Genomic DNA, 20,565 nt, shown 5'->3' on the forward strand with positions numbered 1-20,565 from the left:
AGCGAGTATAATACAGACCTGGTTAAAGAGCAAAGACCCAAGACAACTTTTCAAAGAGAAGTCCTTCCAAGGGACACAGATGCAATCCATTTTCTCTTCATTTGTTTGACCTGGTTCACCTCTTGCACCACCATTGCCTTTGTCCTCTTGCCCTTGGATGCCTTCCAACTCTATCAAGACCTTCTATGTTTTCTTCCCTGCCCCAGTTTCTCAGGCCCATAGTTCACTATACTCCTAAATCATCTGGGGAGTCGTTCTCTCCATCAAGGAAACAGTTGGTCTATTGCTTTGACTTGTACTTGAATTTCTGGAGGAAAAAAGTCAAGTCCCAGAAAGCTATGTTCCCGTTCCTTAAGCCCACTGACCTCATTCTGTCTATGTACTGGGGGACCAGGCCTGATCACTGCTATGTCAGGCCCATGAACCCTCATACCTTCCCAGTAGTCCTGGGCCTGGGCTACAACTCCGGGGAGGAAAATTGGGGGAGCAATCCTTCTATTCTCTGTTGATGGACTGTTCCAGCTGTTTGTAGGTGATCTTCAGCAGGATTTTGCTTGTGTGTGATATTAGTGATATTGTTCAATAATTTCCACACTCTGTTGGATCACCTTTTTTGCATTGGGAATAAATAAATATGGACCTCTTCCAGTCAGTTGGCCAGGTAGTTGTCTTCCAGATTTTTTGGCACAACCTGGTGAGCACATCCAGGGCAGCATTTGTTTGTCAAAATATGTCAATTGGTATTCCATCAATTCCTGGGGTCTTGTTTTCTGCCAAGTCCTTCAGAGCAGCTTGAACTTCATCCTTCATCACCATCTCCTCTTGATCATATGTTGTTTCATGAAATTCTTCTGCGTCAGTCAATTCATTTTGGTCCAGTTTCTATGTGTACTCCTTTCATTTTCTTTTGATGCTTCCTGGATCATTCAATATTTTGCCCATAACATTGCAACTTGAGACTTGAATTTGTTATTCAGTTCCTTCAACTTAAGAAATAACAAGCAACTTTGTCCCTTTTGATTTTCCAACTCCAGCTCTTTGCACATTTCATTATAATACTTTGCATTGTCTTCCCAAGCTGCCTTTTGCAATCTTCCATTCAGTTCCTTAGCTTCTTGATTTCTCCCCTTTGCTTTGGCTTCTTGGTGCTCTAGTACAATATTCAAAGTCTCTTCTGACATCTATCTTGGTTTTTTCTTCCTCCTCTATCTATGTAATGACCTTTTACATTCTTCATAGATGATACTCTTGATACCCTCCCACAGCTCATCTGGTCTTTGCTCATTGGTGTTGAAGGCCTCAAACCTGTTACCGAGATAGTTTTTAAATTCAGGTGGGAAGACTCAAGATCAAATTTTGGTTCTTGTAAATTTGACTTAATTTTCTTTAGCTTCAGTTGAACTTGCATTTGAGTAGTTGATGGTCTATTCCACAGTGGTTTTGTTGTTGTTGTTGTTGTTGTTGTTTTGTGGTCTAGTTTTCATAACTGATATTGAGCTTCTCCCATTATTCTTTCCACAGATCTAATCGATCTGATCCCTGTATAGACCATCAGATGAGGTCCGTGTGTACAGTTATTTTTTCTTTCTTAAAAAATGCATTTGCAATGAATAAATCATTGATGGTACAAAATCCTATCATTTTATCTCCAGCCTCACAAATTGGGTTTAGAAGAGGTTGTGACACTAGGGATATTATAGCCAATGTCAGATGGATCTTGGCTGAAAGCAGAGAGTACCAGAGGAATGTCCATCTGTGATTCATTGAATAGCTATGCAAAGGCATTTGACTGTGTGGATCACAACAAACTGTGGCTAACCTTGAGAAGAATGGGAATCCCAGAACACTTGATTGTGCTCTATGAAACCTATAGTTGGACCAGGAAGCAGTCATCAAACAGAGTGAGGAAGCACTGCATAGTTCAAAATCACAAAAGGAGTGTGTCAGGGATGTGTCCTGTCTTCACATCTTTTCAATCTATATGCAGAACAGATCATTTGGGAGGCTGGACTTTATAAGGAAGAATATGGCATCAGGATTAAAGGAAGATTTAGCAACAACCTATGTTAAGCAGATGATACATTTCCTTGCTGAAACTGAGGAGGACCTGAAGCATATGCAGCAGGTTAAGTACTGTAATCTTCAATATGGATTTAAATTCACCATCAAGAAAACAATTATTCTCACCGCTGGGCCAATTGGTAGCACCATGATAGATGGAGAAGACATTGAGATTGTTAACAATTTCCACTTGCTTGATCCCACAATGAACACTCTTGGCACTGTTGTAAAACTCATAGCAACCCTATGAACAGAAGATCTGAACCCCATCCTATCTTGTGCCATCCTCACACTTTCCAACACACTAGAGCTCATTATGGCAGTCAACATGTCAATCCACCTGGTTTAGGGTCTTCCTCTCCCTTGCTAATTCTCCACCATTACAAGCATCATGTATGTACCTCTCCAAGGAATAGTCCCTCCTAACAACATGTCCAAAGTATGTGAGACAAAGCTTTTTTATTCTTGCCTCCCTTTTCAAGACATATTTATTTGTTCTTTTGGCAGTGCATGGCATGTTCAGTGCTCTTCTCCAGCACCAAAACTCAAAGTCATCAATTCTTCATCTGCCATCCCTAATCATTGTCCAGCTCTTAGATGCATAGCTATCGATTAGAAAGATCATGATCTGAGTCAGATGCATCTTAGTCCTCAAACTGACATTATTACTCCTCAATAATTTGGAGAGATCTGTAACTGCAGACTTTCCCAATGCAATAACTCTCCTTATTTCCTCACTGCTCATACCAAGGGTGTTAATTGTGGAATCAAATACGATGAAGTTGTTGATAGTTTCAATCTCTTCTCTATCCACCATAATATTGCCTGTTGGTTCAGTGGTAAGAATCTTAGTTTCCTTGACATTGAGATGCAATCCAAACTGAAGATGCATTCCTTGATCCTCTGCAACAAGTACTTCAAATCCTGGTCACTTTCAGCAAACAAGGCTGTCTCATCTGAATATCACAGGTTGAGCCTCACTCCAATCCTGATGCCACATTCCTCTACTAGCAGTCAGGAAATCAAAAGATTAATTTCATTAGGAAAATCTACTCTCAAAAATCTCTTGAGAGTGCTGAAGAACAACAATGTCAGACTGATGTACACCTGATACAGACTATGGTCTTCACACTTTTTTGCTATGCATCAGAAAGCTGGACAATGACTAAAGATGACAGAAGAATTCATGTCTTTGAGTTATGGTACTGGAGAAGAGTATTGAACATACTGTGGACTTCCAAGAGAACAAACAATTCTGTCCCTGAGTGGATGAAATTGTTCCTTGGAGGCAAGGATTTTGAAGCTCTTTCTCACATACTTTGGGCATATGGCCAGGACAGACCAGTTCTTAGAGAAAACATCATGTTTGGAAGGGTGGAGGGACAGCACAGGAAAGGATCACCTTGGATGAGATTGATTGACATCATAACTGGGGTAGTGAATGGGGTAGGTGTGTCAGAGACTGTGAAATTGGCTCAGGATAGGGCAAGTTCATAGGTTCAGAGCTATGATGCATAGGGTGACTACAAATCATTGTTGACTCGATGGCACATAATGTCAACAACAACTATAATATCCTTCTGGTCACAAGATAAGAGACACAGAAGCATCAACATTAGTCTACCAGGGACCAAGATATTCTTCCTCACTGCCTTTATCTTCACTCATGTCTGTCTTCTGAGAAGAAAAGGATGGACCAGCAACTGAGGCCCAGGGACACTTTTTCTTCTAGCACCCAGTGAGTGGCCCTAGAATCAGTGCTTTCTCTCTGCATCATGTCACCCAGGCTAAGATTCCATGGAATCTTGCTCCAACTCTCTTGCAGACAGATTCTAGAGACAAAGAGACAGGAAGAGACAAAGACACAGACAGAGACAGACAAGAGCAGAAAGACACACAGAAAGAAAGCCACAGAGTTCAGAGAGTGAAGACAAGACAGAAATAGATGCAGAAAAAGATTTTAAAAAAAGATAGCCAAGGAAGAGAGACAGAGAAATATACAGAAAGAGAAACAGAAAGCAATACAGCTAGAAGAGAAATTGTGGTAGGGAGACAGAGAAAACACTACTCAAACGACAGAAGCCTCCACAGAGCTTATCCAGGGAGGAGGAAAGGGGCTGAGCGAGGAAGGTCTCTGCCTCTATGCCTCTGTCCAAACTAACCTCCAAGGCGTCCTTTAATCTGAGGTCACTGAACTTGGATGATGTAGTGTCTCTGCAAAATTCATGCTCACCTGGAAACTCAGAATGTGATCTTATTTAGAATAAGGGTCTTTAAGTTTAGCATTGCAAGATGAGATCATCCTGGATTGAGGGTGAACTCTAAATCCAAAGACTGCTGTCCTTCTAAGAGGAGGGAGAAGGAGATTTGACAGAGAGGAAACCCAAATCCACTACCATTGAGGCAGGTCTGACTCATAGGGACCCTCCATGGGTTTCTGAGGCTGTAAGTCTTTGCAGACAGTGAGTGCCTGTATTTCTCGTAAGGAGTGCTCAGAGGATTTGAACCTGCACCATCAGGACTCTTTGACATAGGGAAAAAGCCATGAAAAAAAAACATATACACGATGCACACACATACACACATAAACACAAACGCTATATAAGAATAGAGGCAGAGATTGATATGTCTATAAGCCAAGGAACACCAAAGACACCAAAGAACACCATGCCAAAAATCACCAGAAGCTAAGAGATAGAGGCATGGGATGGTCTCTTCTTCAGAGTCTTCAGGAGGATACAATCCTGCTTGCACCTTGATCTCACATTTCTAGCATCCAGAAATTGACGGACTCCCAACTGAGATGTTTTAACAAACAGATGTAACCCTGGAAGCACTATGTTGTTGTTAAGCGCCCAATTCAGAACTGACTCATTGCTGACACTCCAGCAGGTTTTAAGAGGCTGTAAATCACCTGGGAAGATTTGCCCATCTTTCTCCCACGGACCAGTTGGTGGATTCGAATTGCTTGTCTATGGATTGGAAGAACAACTCTTTACCTGTTAGGCCACCAGAGTTCCCTAGGAAGCACTAGTCCACATAAAGAAATTTGGAAGACAGCTATCTGGCCAGAAGGCTAGAAGAAGTATTGGTATCCATTTCAGAGATAAAATTCAAGGGAACGTAGGAACTGTCAATTTTATTAAAATCACATGTAAGTAAAAGTTTTATGAAGATAATTTAAAAACAATTGAATCAGTACTTCGACAAGGAACTGCCAGAAATTCAAGCTGAATTCAGAAGATGACATAGAATGAGGCATATCATTACTAGCGGATCTTGACTGAAATCAGAGAATAAAGAAAGATATTTACCTGTGCTTTATTTTTTATTCCTAGGCACTAAACTGTGTGGATCATAATAAATTATAGATAACATTGTGAAGGATGGAGAATTCTAGACCTTGAATTGTACTTATGTGGGACCCATTTAGAGACCAAGAGACAGTCTTTAATAGAATAAAGGGGTGCTGCATTAGGTCAGGAAAGGTGTGTATCAGGGTTGTATCTTTTTATCATACTTATACAATCTGAATGCTGAGCAAAGAATCTGAGAAACAAGACTATACGAAGAAGGGCATGGCATCAAGAATGGAAGAAGACTCATTAACAACTTGTGAAATACAGATGTCACAACCTTGCTTGCTGAAAATTAAGACTTGAAGCACTTACTGATAAAGATCGAAGATAACTGCTTTTAATATGGATTACTCCTCAACACAAAGAAAACAAAAATATTTGCAATTGAACCAATAAACAACATTATGATGAATGGCAAAAAGATTGAAATTGTCAAGAATTTCCTTTCACTTGGATCCCAACCAAGTAAAAAAAGTAAACAACATATGACAATGGACAAATCTACTGCTAAAAGACCTCTTTAGGTGGCTTGGTTTGGGTGGGTTTTTAATACTAGTTTATTTACAAAATTCTAATACATTGTTTTCCAGAACAGATTCTTTAAGTGTTAAGAAGCAAAGATGTCATTTTCAGGGAATAAAGTGTATCTGACCCAAGCCATTGTATTTTTATTGTTCCATACGCATGCAAAAGAATGAGGAAAATAAAAACAAAGTCCTTACCTTACCATGGGTGACTACATCAACAAGGACCTGATAGCTTATCACAGTATGTGTTGGGCTTCTTCCTTAAAGGTTTGGCAATTTGAAGTCACTATGAGAGAAAGATGGGGGCCATCATTTCTCTTTAAGACTTACAGTCTCATAAACCTGACGGAGGGTTGCCATGAGTTGGAAATTATTCTATGGCAGTGGATTTGGTTTTTGGTTTGGGGGCCAGATGGACAAATCTGTCTTTGAAGACATGCAGCCAGATCCTAGAATGCTCTTCAAAAGCAATAATGGTGAAACTTCATCTCACATCCTTTGGCATGCTATCAAGAAGGGCCAGTCATTGGAGAAAGGCATCATGCTTGGGAAAGTAGAGGGTCAGCAAAAAAGATCAAAACATGTAATGAGATGGACTGACATGGTGCTGAGGCAATGGGCTCCAGTGTAACAACACCTCAAATTCATTGCTATTCAAAATTTAACAGAACAGCAAGCAACAAATGCTGGCGAGGTTGTGGAGAAACTGGAACCCTGATTCACTGTTGGTGGGAGTGTAAAATGGTGCAACCCCTGTGGAAAGCAGTATGGCGCTTTCTCAAAAAGTTGCAAATAGAGATACCATTTGACCCAGCAATTCCACTACTAGGAATGTACCCTGAAGAGACCATAGCTGACATCCAAGCAGATATATGCACACCCATGTTCATTGCAGCTTTGTTCACAATAGCAAGGAGTTGGAAACAACCTAAGTGCCCATCAACAAACGAATGGCTAGAGAAGCTGTGGTATATTCGCACAATGGAATACTATGCTGCATTAAAAAACAAGGAACTCATGCAATATTATTCAAAATGGTTGACTCTGGAGAACATTATGCTGAGTGAAATATCCCAGTCACAAAAGGACAAATATTACATGATGCCACTGTTGTAGAATGGGACTGTCCTTGGGGCTGGGGAGAGACTGAGTAAGATGGGTTCAATAATGTGTACTGCACTGAAACAGAGGAGGGAGAGAACCGTTTAAAAGAGAGATGTAACTGGGTATTTCTGTCATCACAGGAGACTAGAGCGAGGGCTACATGGCGGAGGGGACCTGGGGGAGGGTTTGTAAAACAATGAAAGAATCTTTTCTTTTACTTTTCCATAATTTTTGGACTCATGTACTTATAACTTGTTAGTCAAATTTGTGTCTTCTAGGTTGCAACACCCCCATGATACATCTTGAAGGATATGTACATGTACAGCCAAGCACAATCAATAAGAGTGCATCTGAATTCCAAAATCAATCTCCATAATAGTCTATGTGTTTCCTACTGCCAAAGGGGCCCTTTAGAGTAGTGAGAGAAGATCTTCACCCTGAAACCCACAGCGTCCCTTTTCAGCAGGAAGTAGCTAAGAGAATACGCCGTGCCCTTTTCCTTAAGACTCAGGGTGAAGTCTCTCTCAGGGAGGAGTGATAGGGAATGGCAAAGGATACACTGACAAAGAAGATTGATCAGAACTGGCTTTGACAAGCACTGTGGCATTTGGACAAGAACAAACTGGGAAGAGGGTAGAGAGAATAATGCAACAATGAATGAGTGGAAGCCCAAAATCTCTGTAAATGTTTATGAAAATTAATAAAATATAATTATAGAAAAAAAATTCATTGCTATTCAATAAAAAGTGATTCATAGCTGACCCTCTCTGGTGGGTTTTCTGAAACTATAAATTGCACAGGACAGTGGCCATCTCTCTCCCACTGAGTTGTTGGTGGGTTCAAATCACCAGAGAGATACTACCTTTGGATTAGTAGAACAACAGTGTCAGCACCCCACAGCAACAACAAAGCATCTTAAACTGTAGAATGAATACATTTCTGTTGTTTTAAGCCACCAGGTTTATAGTTCTTTTATACAGAAGCACTAAGAAACAAAAATAAATAGAGAGGTTACAAATATTTCCACTAACCTCTGACTTTTAGCATTTTCTTCAACAATAGCCCATGGCTCAGTTGTGCTGCCAACCCAAGGGCAGACAGTTCATATCCACCTCTGCTCTTTGGGAGAAAGAAGGATAGTCTTTCACTGTATTACTAGCTTACCTTTGAAAGTCTGCTGGAAGATTAGCTATGAGTCAAGTTCTGACTCAGTGGCAAACAACAATCATCTTGCAGGTTTTTAAAAGTATCATTTATAAAAAGAAATATCATCTATGCTCATCACTATTTCAAAATATGTACCTCCAGATTTTGTTACATAAGGCTAATAAAGAAGCATATATACTACCATTTACATGTAAAATATTTTTATAACTGTATTGCCACATTATTTCCTTTCCAATACTATATATTTTATTTTACATTTTAAAGCATTTTTCTGAGCTGGAATCCACAGGTTTTAACCAAATTGTCAAAGGGAAGCATAACACAAAAAAGATCTACTCCCTGACCGGCAGCCCCATAGCTCCTATTGGCCCCTGTTGTTGTCTAACTCCTTTCGGGAGTAAATGCCAGGGTGATATTAAATGTGCTCAGATTCTGCAAGGGGAGTTGATGAGGAGGGAGTCCCTGGGTGGTGTGATAGGCTGGAGTTTCAAGTCTATCCAGCACCACATCAAAAGTTCTGGTGCTCTGTTTCCAAAAAAGCAATTGCTGAAAGTTCTATTAACCATGGTGTCGCACTTGCACACACAGATTTTCTCATGTCTGAGCCGACTTTAAAGCAAATAGCTTTCATAAGTCTGAGTAGACTTTACAACAAATAGCATGACTATGAGAGAAAATGGGCAGGAATCCAGGGCCAAGGACAACCTTCAGAAGGCACAGCAAGTCTGACCCTCAGGGGAGGAAGATGAGAGAAACATTGTAGACTGACACACAGTTGAAGGAAAGTTCAGCAAGACCTTGATAGGGAAATTCTTGAGCCTGAAAAATTCTCTATCTCTGTGGAATGTGCTTGCCTTAGAATCTCTGCTGCCCTTGGCCATTGGCTGGGAGCCCAGTGGTCTCACAGGAGCCTGGATACTGGAGTTGATGGATTTCTGAGGGAAGCAGCTGGTCCTGTTGGTCCATTTCACTCTATGTTTGGAGTTGTGTGAGGACCATTCTTATAGCCACCACAGTTGTCCACCCAGGAAAAGGACTGGACTCTCCTCCCCAGATGCTTGATACAGAGCTTCTGTTTAGGATTGTATGGTGAGCTCCGGGGTTAAGATGTGTGGTCTTGGAGTGCTGGCCATTTTCTAGCTGCAGGTCCTTGAGCTGTGTAATGCTCTGTGTCTCCTTATCTCTAAAATAGAGGTGATAAAACTCCGTATTTTAGCAGAGTTATAGAGAGGATGAATTGAACATTGCAAAGAGCCTGAAACAGCCAGTGTCTGATAATTGGAGGCCGTTATTATGTTCTTTTTAATAATTAAATATTATCATAATTCTTTTCCTCAAAGAGAAGGCCTTGAGGAAGTGGGCCCAAGAGGTTGAAGATGACCAGACCTCCCCCCAACTGGGCAGCAGCAATAGATGGGAACCACTTCCCCACTCTTTCCCCAGAGGAAGGGGTCTTCACCTAGCTTCTGACAGTTCCTGTGTCTGCTGACTCACAACCAACTTCCTCTCATACAAACAGGAAAACACAGCAGGCCAGCGACCCTCCCACCCCCAACATCACAAGCGGCTCAACCCTGACCAGCTCAGAGGGGGAAGTGCCTGGGGCCTGGGGGACAGGCTCCAGGCTGGGGCTCCTATGCAAAGTGGGGGCGGCGGAGGGAGCCTCTGAGGTCCCGAAACTCCTGCAATTCTGGGTTGATATAGTTGGGAAGGAGCGTTCTCCTCCGGAGAGAAGAAGGTTTCTTGGCCACGACTTGAAGAGCACCAGCTATAATCCCCCGGAAGGCAGCCTCAGATCCCGCTTTGGGAGTGGAGATGTTGCCTTGTGGACGTCCATCTCTACCCTGGGGAGGCAGGAGCTGTTGGGAACTCCAGAGAGAGGCTCTCAGGTTTGAAGGCGGTGGCTATCCCTAACACCCTAGATCTAGATCCCTGACAGCCTCCCCCACTAAACCGATGCCCTGCTGGGCATGGGAAAGATGGCCGGGCACTTTTAGGACCACCCTTGCCTTTTTCCAGACCAGAGTGGGAGAGAGGCCGAAGGTATGCAAAATCGTCCTCGGCAGCCTCTCGCTTCCCCGGTTTCTGCCCGACCCCAGTCTGCCCTAGTCTCCGGGAGTCTGTCCCTCTCTCCCGTCTGTCTGTCCCTCCCCGACCCCAGCTCGGCTCCTTTCTCGGCCTCCGTCCTGCAAAGCCAGGCTGGGGCCGAGATAAGCGCGGGTTGGGTAAGGGGCACGGATCCGTGAGGCCCGCGTTGCACAAGGAGTGGCGGGGCCCCCAGAGGAACCGAGCGGCCGGGGCGGGGCCGGCCGTGGGGAGGGCGCAGGGGAGGCGGGGCCGGTTCCCTGGGACCCCGAGCTCGGAGCGCGCGGCACGGGGCTCGGACCACGCCGCCAAGGGAGGTGAGGACCCCCGCACCCCCGAGACCCTGCTTCCCAGACTCCTCCCCAGAGCCTCGCACAGCGCTTTCGTGGGTCCCCCGGCCTCTCCGCCGCTGCCCGCCCCTCGTGGCCGTTGTCCGGCTCTGCCCCCTTCAACTCACCCCTCCTTCGCCCGCCCCCGCACTCCTTTCGGCCGGAACCTCCAGGCACCCAGTCCTGCACCCTCAAACCATCCTTGAGCCACTGGGAAACTGGGCTGGGAATAAAAATCCAAGAATGAGCACCGGGTCAGGGCTTGGGAATGGGGTACTGAGAGGCCAGGTCTGGTGCCAGGGCGGAGAGGGGATCCTGGCCAAATCCCGGGGAGATAAACACTGAGGGGACCCTGCGAGCCCGATTCAGGGAGTCAGAAAAGTACAGAATCCGGATCGGATGGAGGCGAGAGACACTGATGGATTGGAGATGGAGGCAAGGACTGGTTTAATGATAGAGAAAGAGAGTGGGGACAGAAAGGCGGACAAAGATGGGTTTAAAATTAATCTCAGAGGTGGTTGGGACAGAGACAGGGTAGGGCAGTGATGAAACATAGGGGAGATAGAGTCAGAGATAGGCCCAGAGAATGGACAGGAAAAAGCTGACAGAATGGACCCAAGGAGTTGACTCCAGGGCAGAAGCATAAAAGGGGGGATGCCATTTCATAGAATAGGCACCCCAATGTGCACATGCCCTTGCTGCCTTGACTGTAGAAGTGGAGAGAAGCCAGATTCTAAAACAGCCCTGACATCCCTCTGGCCTGGTGTCCCCCCTCCTACCCTAAGTGCCCTCTGCCCAGGGCCTAGAATCCACATATCCAGGCTTAGGCTCTCTGGGCAGCATGACCAGGGCAGGCAGGATGTGAGGCGGCCAGAACTGGAGGGACAGGAAGGAAGTCAGAGCAGAGACAATAGGTGGAAGGGGAGGGGGAACTGGGAACAGCAGGATGAGGATGGCCAAACCTGCATCACAACTCTGGCAAGCAGCAGTGGAGAAACCAAGATCTGGCCTCCTACCTTGCCTGCCCCTCTCATCAGCTCTGCTACATCTGGGTCAGGACCCTCCAGAGGCCCCATCCTTCCCTCAAACACACCTATTCACCAGTCTGTTCTCTCTCTGACACTCTCTCTCTCTCTCTCTTTCTCTCTCTCTCTCTCTCACACACACACACACACACACACACACACGCACACGTATTTTGTCCCATGTGTACCTCACTGTGTGTGCAGTAATGGAAGGGCAGAACCTTGACTAGATCTGGATGGGTACAAGGACTACCCTCCGCTAATTTATAAGCCTGGGAGAAGGCCTTTTCCCACTCTACCTCTCAGTGTTCTGCCCATAAATGAAGGTACTTTCCTACAAGAGCCTTTTCTGCTCATCTGGAATGGTGGGCTCCCTGCCTTTAAGATCTCTTTTCAGATTGGAGGAATATTGGAGTCTGCTATCCCCTGTTCAGGCCTCAAACTTTGGGACAGGGAGGGGGAATCTCAGCCTGAGCCCTCCCTTCCCCCTGCCCCTTCCCCCAGCAATGGCCTGAGCCCCCATGGCTGCCCCTCAGGACCTGGACATCGCTGTGTGGCTGGCCACGGTGCACCTGGAGCAATATGCAGACACCTTCCGGAGGCATGGCCTGGCTACCGCGGGTGCAGCTCGGGGCCTGGGCCACGAGGAGCTGAAGCAATTGGGCATCAGCGCCACAGGGCACCGGAAACGAATTTTGCGCCTGCTGCAGGCGGGTGCTACAGCGGGCTCCCTGGATTCTCAATCTGACAGTGCCATGGAGCCATCTTCCAGTTCAGATCCCCAATCCCAGAACACCAAGCCTGTGCCCAAGCCCAGGACGGTTTTTGGTGGGCTTAGTGGCTCTGCCACCACCCAGAGGCCTGTACCGAGCCCAGCCCTTCGGGGAGCAGAAGTTCCCAGGAGCCCTGAGTGTAGTCCGAGGTCCCCTCCTCTCCCTACCTCCTCTTCTGAGCAGTCTTCGGCCTTGAATACTATGGAGATGGTGCCCAATGCCATTTACTTTGGCCTGGACTTACGAGGTGGCTCACAAGCAACTCAGGACACGTGAGTAGGACTGGTTTCTGGGGAACCAGTACTGGAATGGGAACAGCAGGGTGGAGTGTTAAGAGGGAAGAAAGAATAGGACATGAGGGCTTGTTCTTCCTCCACTTTCCTCTGATAATCTATAGGCTTTTCCCTCCTCAGTGCTCCAGACAGCTCTCAGAAAGCTGCCCCCTCCCCTGCCCTCAGGCCTACAACAGGCACAGGTAGGTGGGTATCAAGGGATAGGGAAGTAGGACAGCACCCTTGGGGGCCTCCCACCTGACTCCTCCTTCCTGTCTTCTGCCTTCTGTCCATACTAGTGCACATCATGGACCCTGGTTGCCTGTACTATGGTGTCCAACCTGTGGGGGTCTCAGGACCCCCTGACCGAAGAGAGGGCAGAGGTGTCTGTCAGGACAGAGTTGAACACAGGTAAGTGCTTAGAAGGGTGACAACTAAAGGGAGAGGGAAAGTTTTGGAAGCCATTGAACTGGTGTCAGCCATGTATCCAACTAACTATTCAGCAAATGTTCACGTACATGCACTGAAGATACAGGGTAAGTATAACACACATGGCCCTGTCCTTGGACAGCCCGTGACTCAGGCAAAGAAGAAATAAAACAAGTTAACCAACAAATGGATATGGAATTAAAATTTAGGAGAAGTGCTTTTCATCCCACAGATACTTATTTGAACACGTAGTGCTGTGAGATATTGCTTAATATAGATCAGTGAATCAAATAGACCGAAATCCTATCATTGTGGGGAAGTCATCAGTTAACAAGAAGCAATAAATAAGTTGAATAGGATGTTAAAATGTGTTAAGAGTCATGGAGAAAATAGAACAAATAAGCGAATAAGGGGATTGAAATTTTTCACTGGTGGTGTGAGAGCATCAAGAGAGTAACACTTGAGCAAACAAACTTGAAGGAGGTGAGAATCAGCTGTGAAGATATTGGGGCAAAGTTCCAAACAGAGAAAATGGTCAGAACAGAGGCTTTATGGGGAGAGAGGGGTGTCCATGCAGAGGTGGATTCTGGAACATCAAGGAGGACAGTGTGGCAGGGGCAGAGTGAGAGGAGTGGTGAGCAAGAAATGACAACATCAGAGAGGAAAAAGGGGCAAAGGAACAAGTTGGGCTTTGTAGGGACATTTGCTCTTAGAAAGCTTTTATCTTCCATGTTAAAGGTTTCCTCTGGCTGCTATGTTTGGAATAGTCTGTTGAGGGTCAAAACGACAGAAGAGAAAACACTTAGGAGATGAGAGATCTTGGAGTAATGGTAGTGCAGGGGATGGGAAGTGGCTGGGTTTTTTGGTTATGTTTTGAAGATAAACTGTTGAACTGACTGTGGAGTATGCAAGGGAAAAGAGTATTCAAGGGTGTTGTCAAGAGTTTCTGTTCAAGCCTATTGCCCAGTATGACAGCCGCTGGCCATGTGTGGCTGCAGAGCATGGGAAAGGTGGCAGGTCTGAATCAGCATGTTAAACATCAGATTCCAAAGGAGAAACTCTCACTGCCATCAAGGTGGAACCCAACCCATAGCTGACCCTCCAGCAGGTAGACAGAATCTGTAAATCACACAGGAAGAGACTCCCCATCTTCTTCCAGTGGAGTAGCTGGTGGACTCACACCACCTTTGGGCTGGCAACACAATTCCTTACCACTCGGTCAGGAAAGTGTATTATTAACACCACCTGTTTATTTTTATTTTGTTATGTGTGGAGAGAGCTCTGGTGGCCTAGTGGCAAGAAACTGTGCTGCAATCCCAATCAAGGCCACCAGCTGCTCCGTGGGATAAGGATGGACAATCTCCTCCCGTGTGAGTAACTGCCTCAGAAAACTCACTGGAGGGTCAGCGATGGGTTGGTTCTAACTCTCTAATACACAACATAACAACAAGCAAGTGTGGCTATAGGAAAATGTAAAATTACATATATGTCTGGCACTAGCTTCTAGTGGATAGCACTGATCTGAGCAGCTGAGAGCTCATGGCTCAGCTCATGGCTGAGATGGGAAGACCACCTGAAGCAGGTTGGAAGGAAGGGACATTAGGAGTTTTCTTTTAGCCTCAATGGATTTGAGGAGTATATTATATACCCAAGGAATGATAATGAACATGTCATCAGATATGTAAGTCTGGAGTTTGGGTAAGAGGTCTAAGCTGGAGGTCTGATTTGTGAATTGTCAGTACACAGATGGATATATATTGATGTGAAGGAGTGCTGGTGCCTAGTGCATTAGGTATTGAGCTTATAATGAAAAGCTGGTAGTTAAAAACTTCCAGCCACTCGAGAAAGATGGACAGTCTTCTCCCATAAAAATTTGCAGCCTCAGAAACTCTGTGGAGGGTTGCCATGCATTGGAATCACCTCAGTCAAAGGCAGTGGATTTTTATTTGTTATGTAGGTGTGGGCTGATTGGCAGCATCATGAAAGACAGTGAAGAGATTGTTAACAGTTTGAGTTTGCTTAGCTCTTCAATCAACACTCTTGGTACCGGCAGCCAGGAAATCAAAAGACGAATTGCATTAGGAAAATCTGCTGTCATGGACCTCTCTCTCGAGAGTGCTGAGCAGCAATGATGTCAGTCTGTAAACTAAGGTGCACCTGATCCAGGCCATGGTCTTCACAATTACTTGCTATGCATCATAAAGCTGGACGATGACTAGGGCTGATAGAGGGAGAGTTGATGCCTTTGAGCTGTGGTGTTGGAGAAGAGTATTGACTATGCCATGGACTGTTAGGAAAACAAACAGGTTCATCCTAGAGAGGGTGAAACCAGGCTGCTCCTTGGAGGCAAGGATTCTGAAGCTTCATCAGACACACTTTGGGCATGTTGCCAGGAATGGCCAGTCCTCAGAGAAGGACATCAAGGAAGACTCTGGATGATTTGGATTGATTCAGTGACTGGGGCATTGGGGGGTGGGTGTGTCACAATCAGGTTGGCACAGGATAGAGCAGGATTCAGAGCTGTTGTATATAGGATTGCTATGAGTTGCAAACAACATGATGGCACACAACAAAAACAACAAAGTAGGTATGGGTGTAGAGAGGAAGTCACCCTGAGAGCCCTGACTTACCCCATTGTCCAGAAGTTTGGGAAAAGAGGAAGAAACTGATTCTCTAGCAAAATAGACTGAAAAGAAGTGAAGTAGAAGGAAAAACTAGGAGACTGTGAGAGCTCTGGTGGGGCTGGCCATAGGGAGATGCGCTGCTAACCCAAAGGCCGTATCTCTCTGGCTGCTCAAATCCACCTGCGACTCCATGGAAGAAAGATGAACAGTCTCCTCCAGGAAATTTACAGCCTCAGAAATCCAGTCAACTCTGACTCAGTGACGTGAGAGAAGTGAAGAAAGTGGCTATGGAAGAAGCAGGGGTCACTGACGCTGAAAGGTCAAGTAAAAGAAAACTGAGAAGTGGCTTTTGGAATTGGCAACATTATTGTAGCTGTTGTTGGAGAAGATTGTTGCAGTGCATCTCCCAATGGCCAGCCCTACCAGAGCTCTCACAGTCTCCTAGTTTTTCCTTCTACTTCACCTCTTTTCAGTCTGTTTTGTTCAAGAATCGGGTTCTTCCTCTTCTCCTAACATGATTCTTGTTGTTGTTGTTGTTGTTGTTGTTGTGTTCCAATTTGTGAGAGCCAGTTCATGGCTGATCTGATCCTCCAGTGAGTTTTCAGAGGCTGTAAATTGCAATGGAGAAGATTGCCCATCTTTCTCCCTCAAAGCACCTGGTGGATTCGAACAACAACATGCCTTTGGTTGGCAGCACAACTACTTACTCATTAGGCCACCGGAGCTCCCTAGAGATTATTGGGGGCCTTGATAAAGACAGTCCCGGTGGACTGGTGGGATTTATAACATGGCGAGAGTGGACTTAAAGGAGAACAGATGGAAAAGAGGTGGGAACAGTTAAGTGTGTTGTTGTTGTTGTTAAGTGCCATCGAGTCGCAGGCGACTCATAGCGACCCTATAAAGGAGAGTCCTCGACACTTGGGTGCCTTTCATCCTCTCTCCAGGTTCATAGGGTTTCCGGAGGCAAGCTATTATGGAAGTGGATGCCACTCCTCCTTCCACGCCTGTTTAATCGGGGAGTCTCCTCCCTCCTCTTCTTCTCCTTTTGGGCTTGAAGCCGCTGCTGCCTTCAACCCAAGGCCAAGCGTGGCTTCCCTGGTTCCTGGAGGCAGAGTCGCCTTTCTCCAGAGACCGCCACAACACAACACAACTCCCACATACACAGCATCATGCTCTCTGGCCAAAGGATCACAGCCACCCCGGGTGGGGCAAACTGGAGCTTGGCCAGTTAAGTGTAGAAAGCATTTTACAGGCATTTTTCTGCAAAGGAGAGCAGATAATTGGAGTGGTAATTGATAATGGAAATCAAGAAAGGGGCTTTTATTTGTTTTTTAAATAGGTGTATTTGTAGGTAAAAGGGAATGATTCTGTAAAAAGAGAGATTTAGCTGATGTGGGAGAGAGAGGAGCTATCCTGGTGCAGTGGAGAGGGAGTAAGATCAATGTGTGAGAGAAGGAGCTGACTTGAGGCAGGAATATTTCTAGTAATGGGAAAAAGGCAGAGTGTGTGGTGAAATCAGTCGATGTGATGCTAGGTGTCTGTGGGAGTTTGCCCTGATTGCTTCAGTGAAGTCGGAATTGCTCAGTGAAGGAGAAAACAAATAGGATAGAGTAATTGTTCTCAACCTTAGGGGCACCATATCCTGCGAAAAATAAGAAATTGGAAGTGTCTAGCCCTCATCCTTGGAGTTTCAAACATAAGTGGTCTGAGATGGGGCCCATAAAATCAGCACAGTATTTGAAAGTTTTCCACCCAGGTGACTGTGCTGCCGACGCTGAGAACCACATTTCCTATGCTGCCAGAGTTTAGAAAATGATAGAGGACTTTATTCAGGGTGGTTAAGAAAGGTCTTTTTGAGCAAATGAACTTAATACCGAAAGGGTGAGACAAGCAACCCAGGGAAGCATGTTCTAGGTAGAGGGAACAGTATGTTCAAACAGGAAAGAGAATGTGGCTGGACTATAGTGAGCATGGATGCCGGTGGCACCGGTGAGGTCAGGGGAATGGCCATGGGGCTCTTTAGGCAAACCCTTGATGCCCATGGTAAGGAATTTGGCTTTATCTTAAGAGTTGATGGAAATTTTTGGAAGGCTTTGTGCAAGGAATAAAGTGATAACATTTGCCTTTTCAAAAGAGCCCCCTTGGTGGCCGCGGGAGAATGGATTAGGTGAGAGATGGCAGGAATGGAAGCAGGTGAAATATCTGTCATGCAGTGTATGCTGCTGGGGACTTGGTGTAGGGAGAGAAGACCAAGGAATTTGTGGAAGGAAGATCAGTAATAGGTTAGAATGGACACCTGTCCATGCAGCCCTTCCCAGCCCTTCCATCCTGGGAACACTGATGGCAGAGGTCATGCTGTTAGGTGACTCATAGCAACTCTAGGGGCCACGCTTGGAGCTTTGCCTTATCACATACCATCCATCTTCATGATCTCCGCAAGCTCAAGCCCTGTTGCTGCAGTTCAGTCACCGTGTTGTCTTCCTCTGTTTTGCTGACCCTCTCTCTACTTTTCCAAAATTTTCCTAATTTCTAAATATGCTCAGAGAGAATGTTCCATGTTAATTTTTTGTGTCTCTAATCTCCCTATCCCCTTCTTTGGAAAATATACCCTTCACCTGCCAAGGATTCTACTAAGTGCTCTGGGTAGGGGTGGAGGAGATACAGAGAGCATGTCCAATGTGCTAGGAGTGGGGTCACATCTGCTCCTCTCTCCTGATCTCCACAAGGCTCAGCAGGCAGGATCTGGAGGCTCGGGAGGACGCTGGCTATGCCAGCCTTGAACTGCCTGGCGACTCCACCCTCTCTTTGCCAACCCTGGATATGGAAGAGGCCAGTGATGACCTCATTTCACCCTATGCCAGCTTCTCCTCCACAGCAGACCCCCCAGTGCCCCTGCTCAGTGGCTGGCTGGACAAGCTCTCTCCTCAAGGGTGAGGCTGCCGGGAAGGGAAGGGAGCAGAGGGAGGCTGGGAAGCAGTGGGGGTGCATTGTGTCTTAACTGCTTGCACACCTTATGAGTGCCCCCAGAATGCAACCCCTAATACGCACTGATCTCAGTGCTTCCCTTTTTCAGAAACTATGTCTTCCAGAGACGCTTTGTGCAATTTAATGGGAAGAATCTGATGTATTTTGGGAATGACAAGGTGAGGCCCAGGAGATTTGTACAGGGACCCTGGGATGAGGGAGAAGGGGGCTGGAAATGTTCAGGATGGGAAGAAAGGAAGCCCACCCTGGGAGCTGTTGCCTCACGCCTGATGTCTGCCAAGCACTTAAATGAACTGCGCAGGAGAGGAAGACCCTCGATGAGATGGATCGATTCTGTGATTGGGGTGGTGGGAGTGTGTCTGAGACGGTGAGGTTGGCAGAGGATAGAGAAGCATTTAGGGCTCTTGTATATAGGGTTGTTATGAGTCACAAGTAACTCGATGGGCGCTAACAACAACACCCACTGCTTGTGGGCTGAGGGCTGAGCTCATGAAAATTGGTGAGGGAGCCAGGCATCAATGCACCGTGGCTCAGGTCCTGTCCCTGTGGGCCTTTGGGCTCTCCCTCTAGGACCCCTTCTCCAAAGGTGTGATCCCCCTGACTGCCATTGAGATGACCCGCAGCAGCAAGGACAACAAATTTCAGGTCATCACTGGCCTGAGGGTGTTTGTGTTCCGTACAGAGAGTGAGGGTGAGGATCAGAGCCCACTGGGTCAGGGTGGGAGAGAGGGAGGGAAGGCCAGGGGCGCATGCTCACTGACTTAACCCCACACTTTCACCAGCCCAGCGGGACATGTGGTGTTCCACCCTGCAAAACTGCTTGAAGGAACAGCGCCTCTTGGGCCACCCCCGGCCACCCCAGCCACCCCGACCCCTCCGCATGGGCATGCTAGAGCTGCGTGGACACAAGGCCAAGGTGTTTGCTGCCTTGAGCCCTGGGGAGCTGGCTTTGTACAAGAGTGAGCAGGTGAGGTGGGCTGGGCCAGGGCCAAGAAGCCTGCCCTAGACCATGCTGGCCTCTCACTGTGCCCACTCCACCAGGCTTTCTTGCTGGGCATCGGAATCTGTTTCATCAAGCTGCAGGGCTGCAGCGTCCGAGAAACCAAGAGTCGCAGCTTTGACCTGCTTACACCCCATCGCTGCTTCAGGTGGGGCCCAGACTGGCAAGAAGCATGGTTGAGAGAACCTTTTTGGAGCAAAGGGGTCCAGAGCAATGGAGGCCTGCTTAGAGTGCATGGGTTGGGACACAAGTGTCCAGTGGGTCTGGGTTGGCCAAGGTGTGGCCTATGGTGGCTCTGCAGGAATGACCAGTGGGATGAGACAGGTGGAGGGGGGTCCCACGCCCACAGACTGGCTGTCCACCCCTCAGCTTCACAGCCGAGTCTGGGGGGTCTCGGCAGAGCTGGGCAGCCGCTCTGCAGGAAGCAGTAACCGAGACCCTGTCTGACTACGAGGTGGCTGAGAAGATCTGGTCCAACCGAGCAAACCGACACTGTGCGGACTGTGGGGCATCCCAGCCAGACTGGGCTGCGGTCAACCTGGGGGTGGTCATCTGCAAACAGTGTGCAGGTGAGGCCCAAGGTGTGGCCACTAAAGCCCAAATGAGGGGTGGGGATGGGGCGGCTCAGGGTATCCATGCCACATGACCTTCACACCCTGACAGGTCAGCACCGAGCCTTGGGTTCTGGGATCTCCAAGGTGCAGAGCCTGAAGCTGGATACAAGTGTCTGGAGTAATGAGATAGTGCAGGTGAGGGATGAAGAGGGATAAGGTGGGAGGGGTGGAAAAGAAACAGCCAACAAGACGCCTAGGTCTAGCCCGGCAC

At 46.7% G+C, this 20,565-nt stretch overlaps 1 protein-coding gene across 1 annotated transcript in view; it reads left to right on the top strand.

Moving 5' to 3' along the window:
* Positions 1–12,178: 12,178 nt before the first annotated feature.
* ARAP3 (ArfGAP with RhoGAP domain, ankyrin repeat and PH domain 3) overlaps positions 12,179–20,565 on the top strand; it is a 33,492-nt gene continuing 25,105 nt past the window's right edge. The window contains exons 1-10 of the mRNA XM_006891128.1: positions 12,179–12,702; positions 12,844–12,905; positions 13,002–13,113; positions 18,482–18,685; positions 18,829–18,898; positions 19,311–19,431; positions 19,523–19,707; positions 19,782–19,888; positions 20,110–20,309; positions 20,404–20,489. Of these exons, the coding sequence (XP_006891190.1) occupies positions 12,179–12,702; positions 12,844–12,905; positions 13,002–13,113; positions 18,482–18,685; positions 18,829–18,898; positions 19,311–19,431; positions 19,523–19,707; positions 19,782–19,888; positions 20,110–20,309; positions 20,404–20,489 (1,671 nt within the window). The remainder of the gene's footprint in view (positions 12,703–12,843; positions 12,906–13,001; positions 13,114–18,481; positions 18,686–18,828; positions 18,899–19,310; positions 19,432–19,522; positions 19,708–19,781; positions 19,889–20,109; positions 20,310–20,403; positions 20,490–20,565) is intronic.

The sequence above is a fragment of the Elephantulus edwardii genome, unplaced genomic scaffold (genome assembly GCF_000299155.1).
Source record: "Elephantulus edwardii isolate Elephantulus edwardi_28Jun2011 unplaced genomic scaffold, EleEdw1.0 scaffold00095, whole genome shotgun sequence".
Classification (NCBI taxonomy): Eukaryota; Metazoa; Chordata; class Mammalia; order Macroscelidea; family Macroscelididae; genus Elephantulus; species Elephantulus edwardii.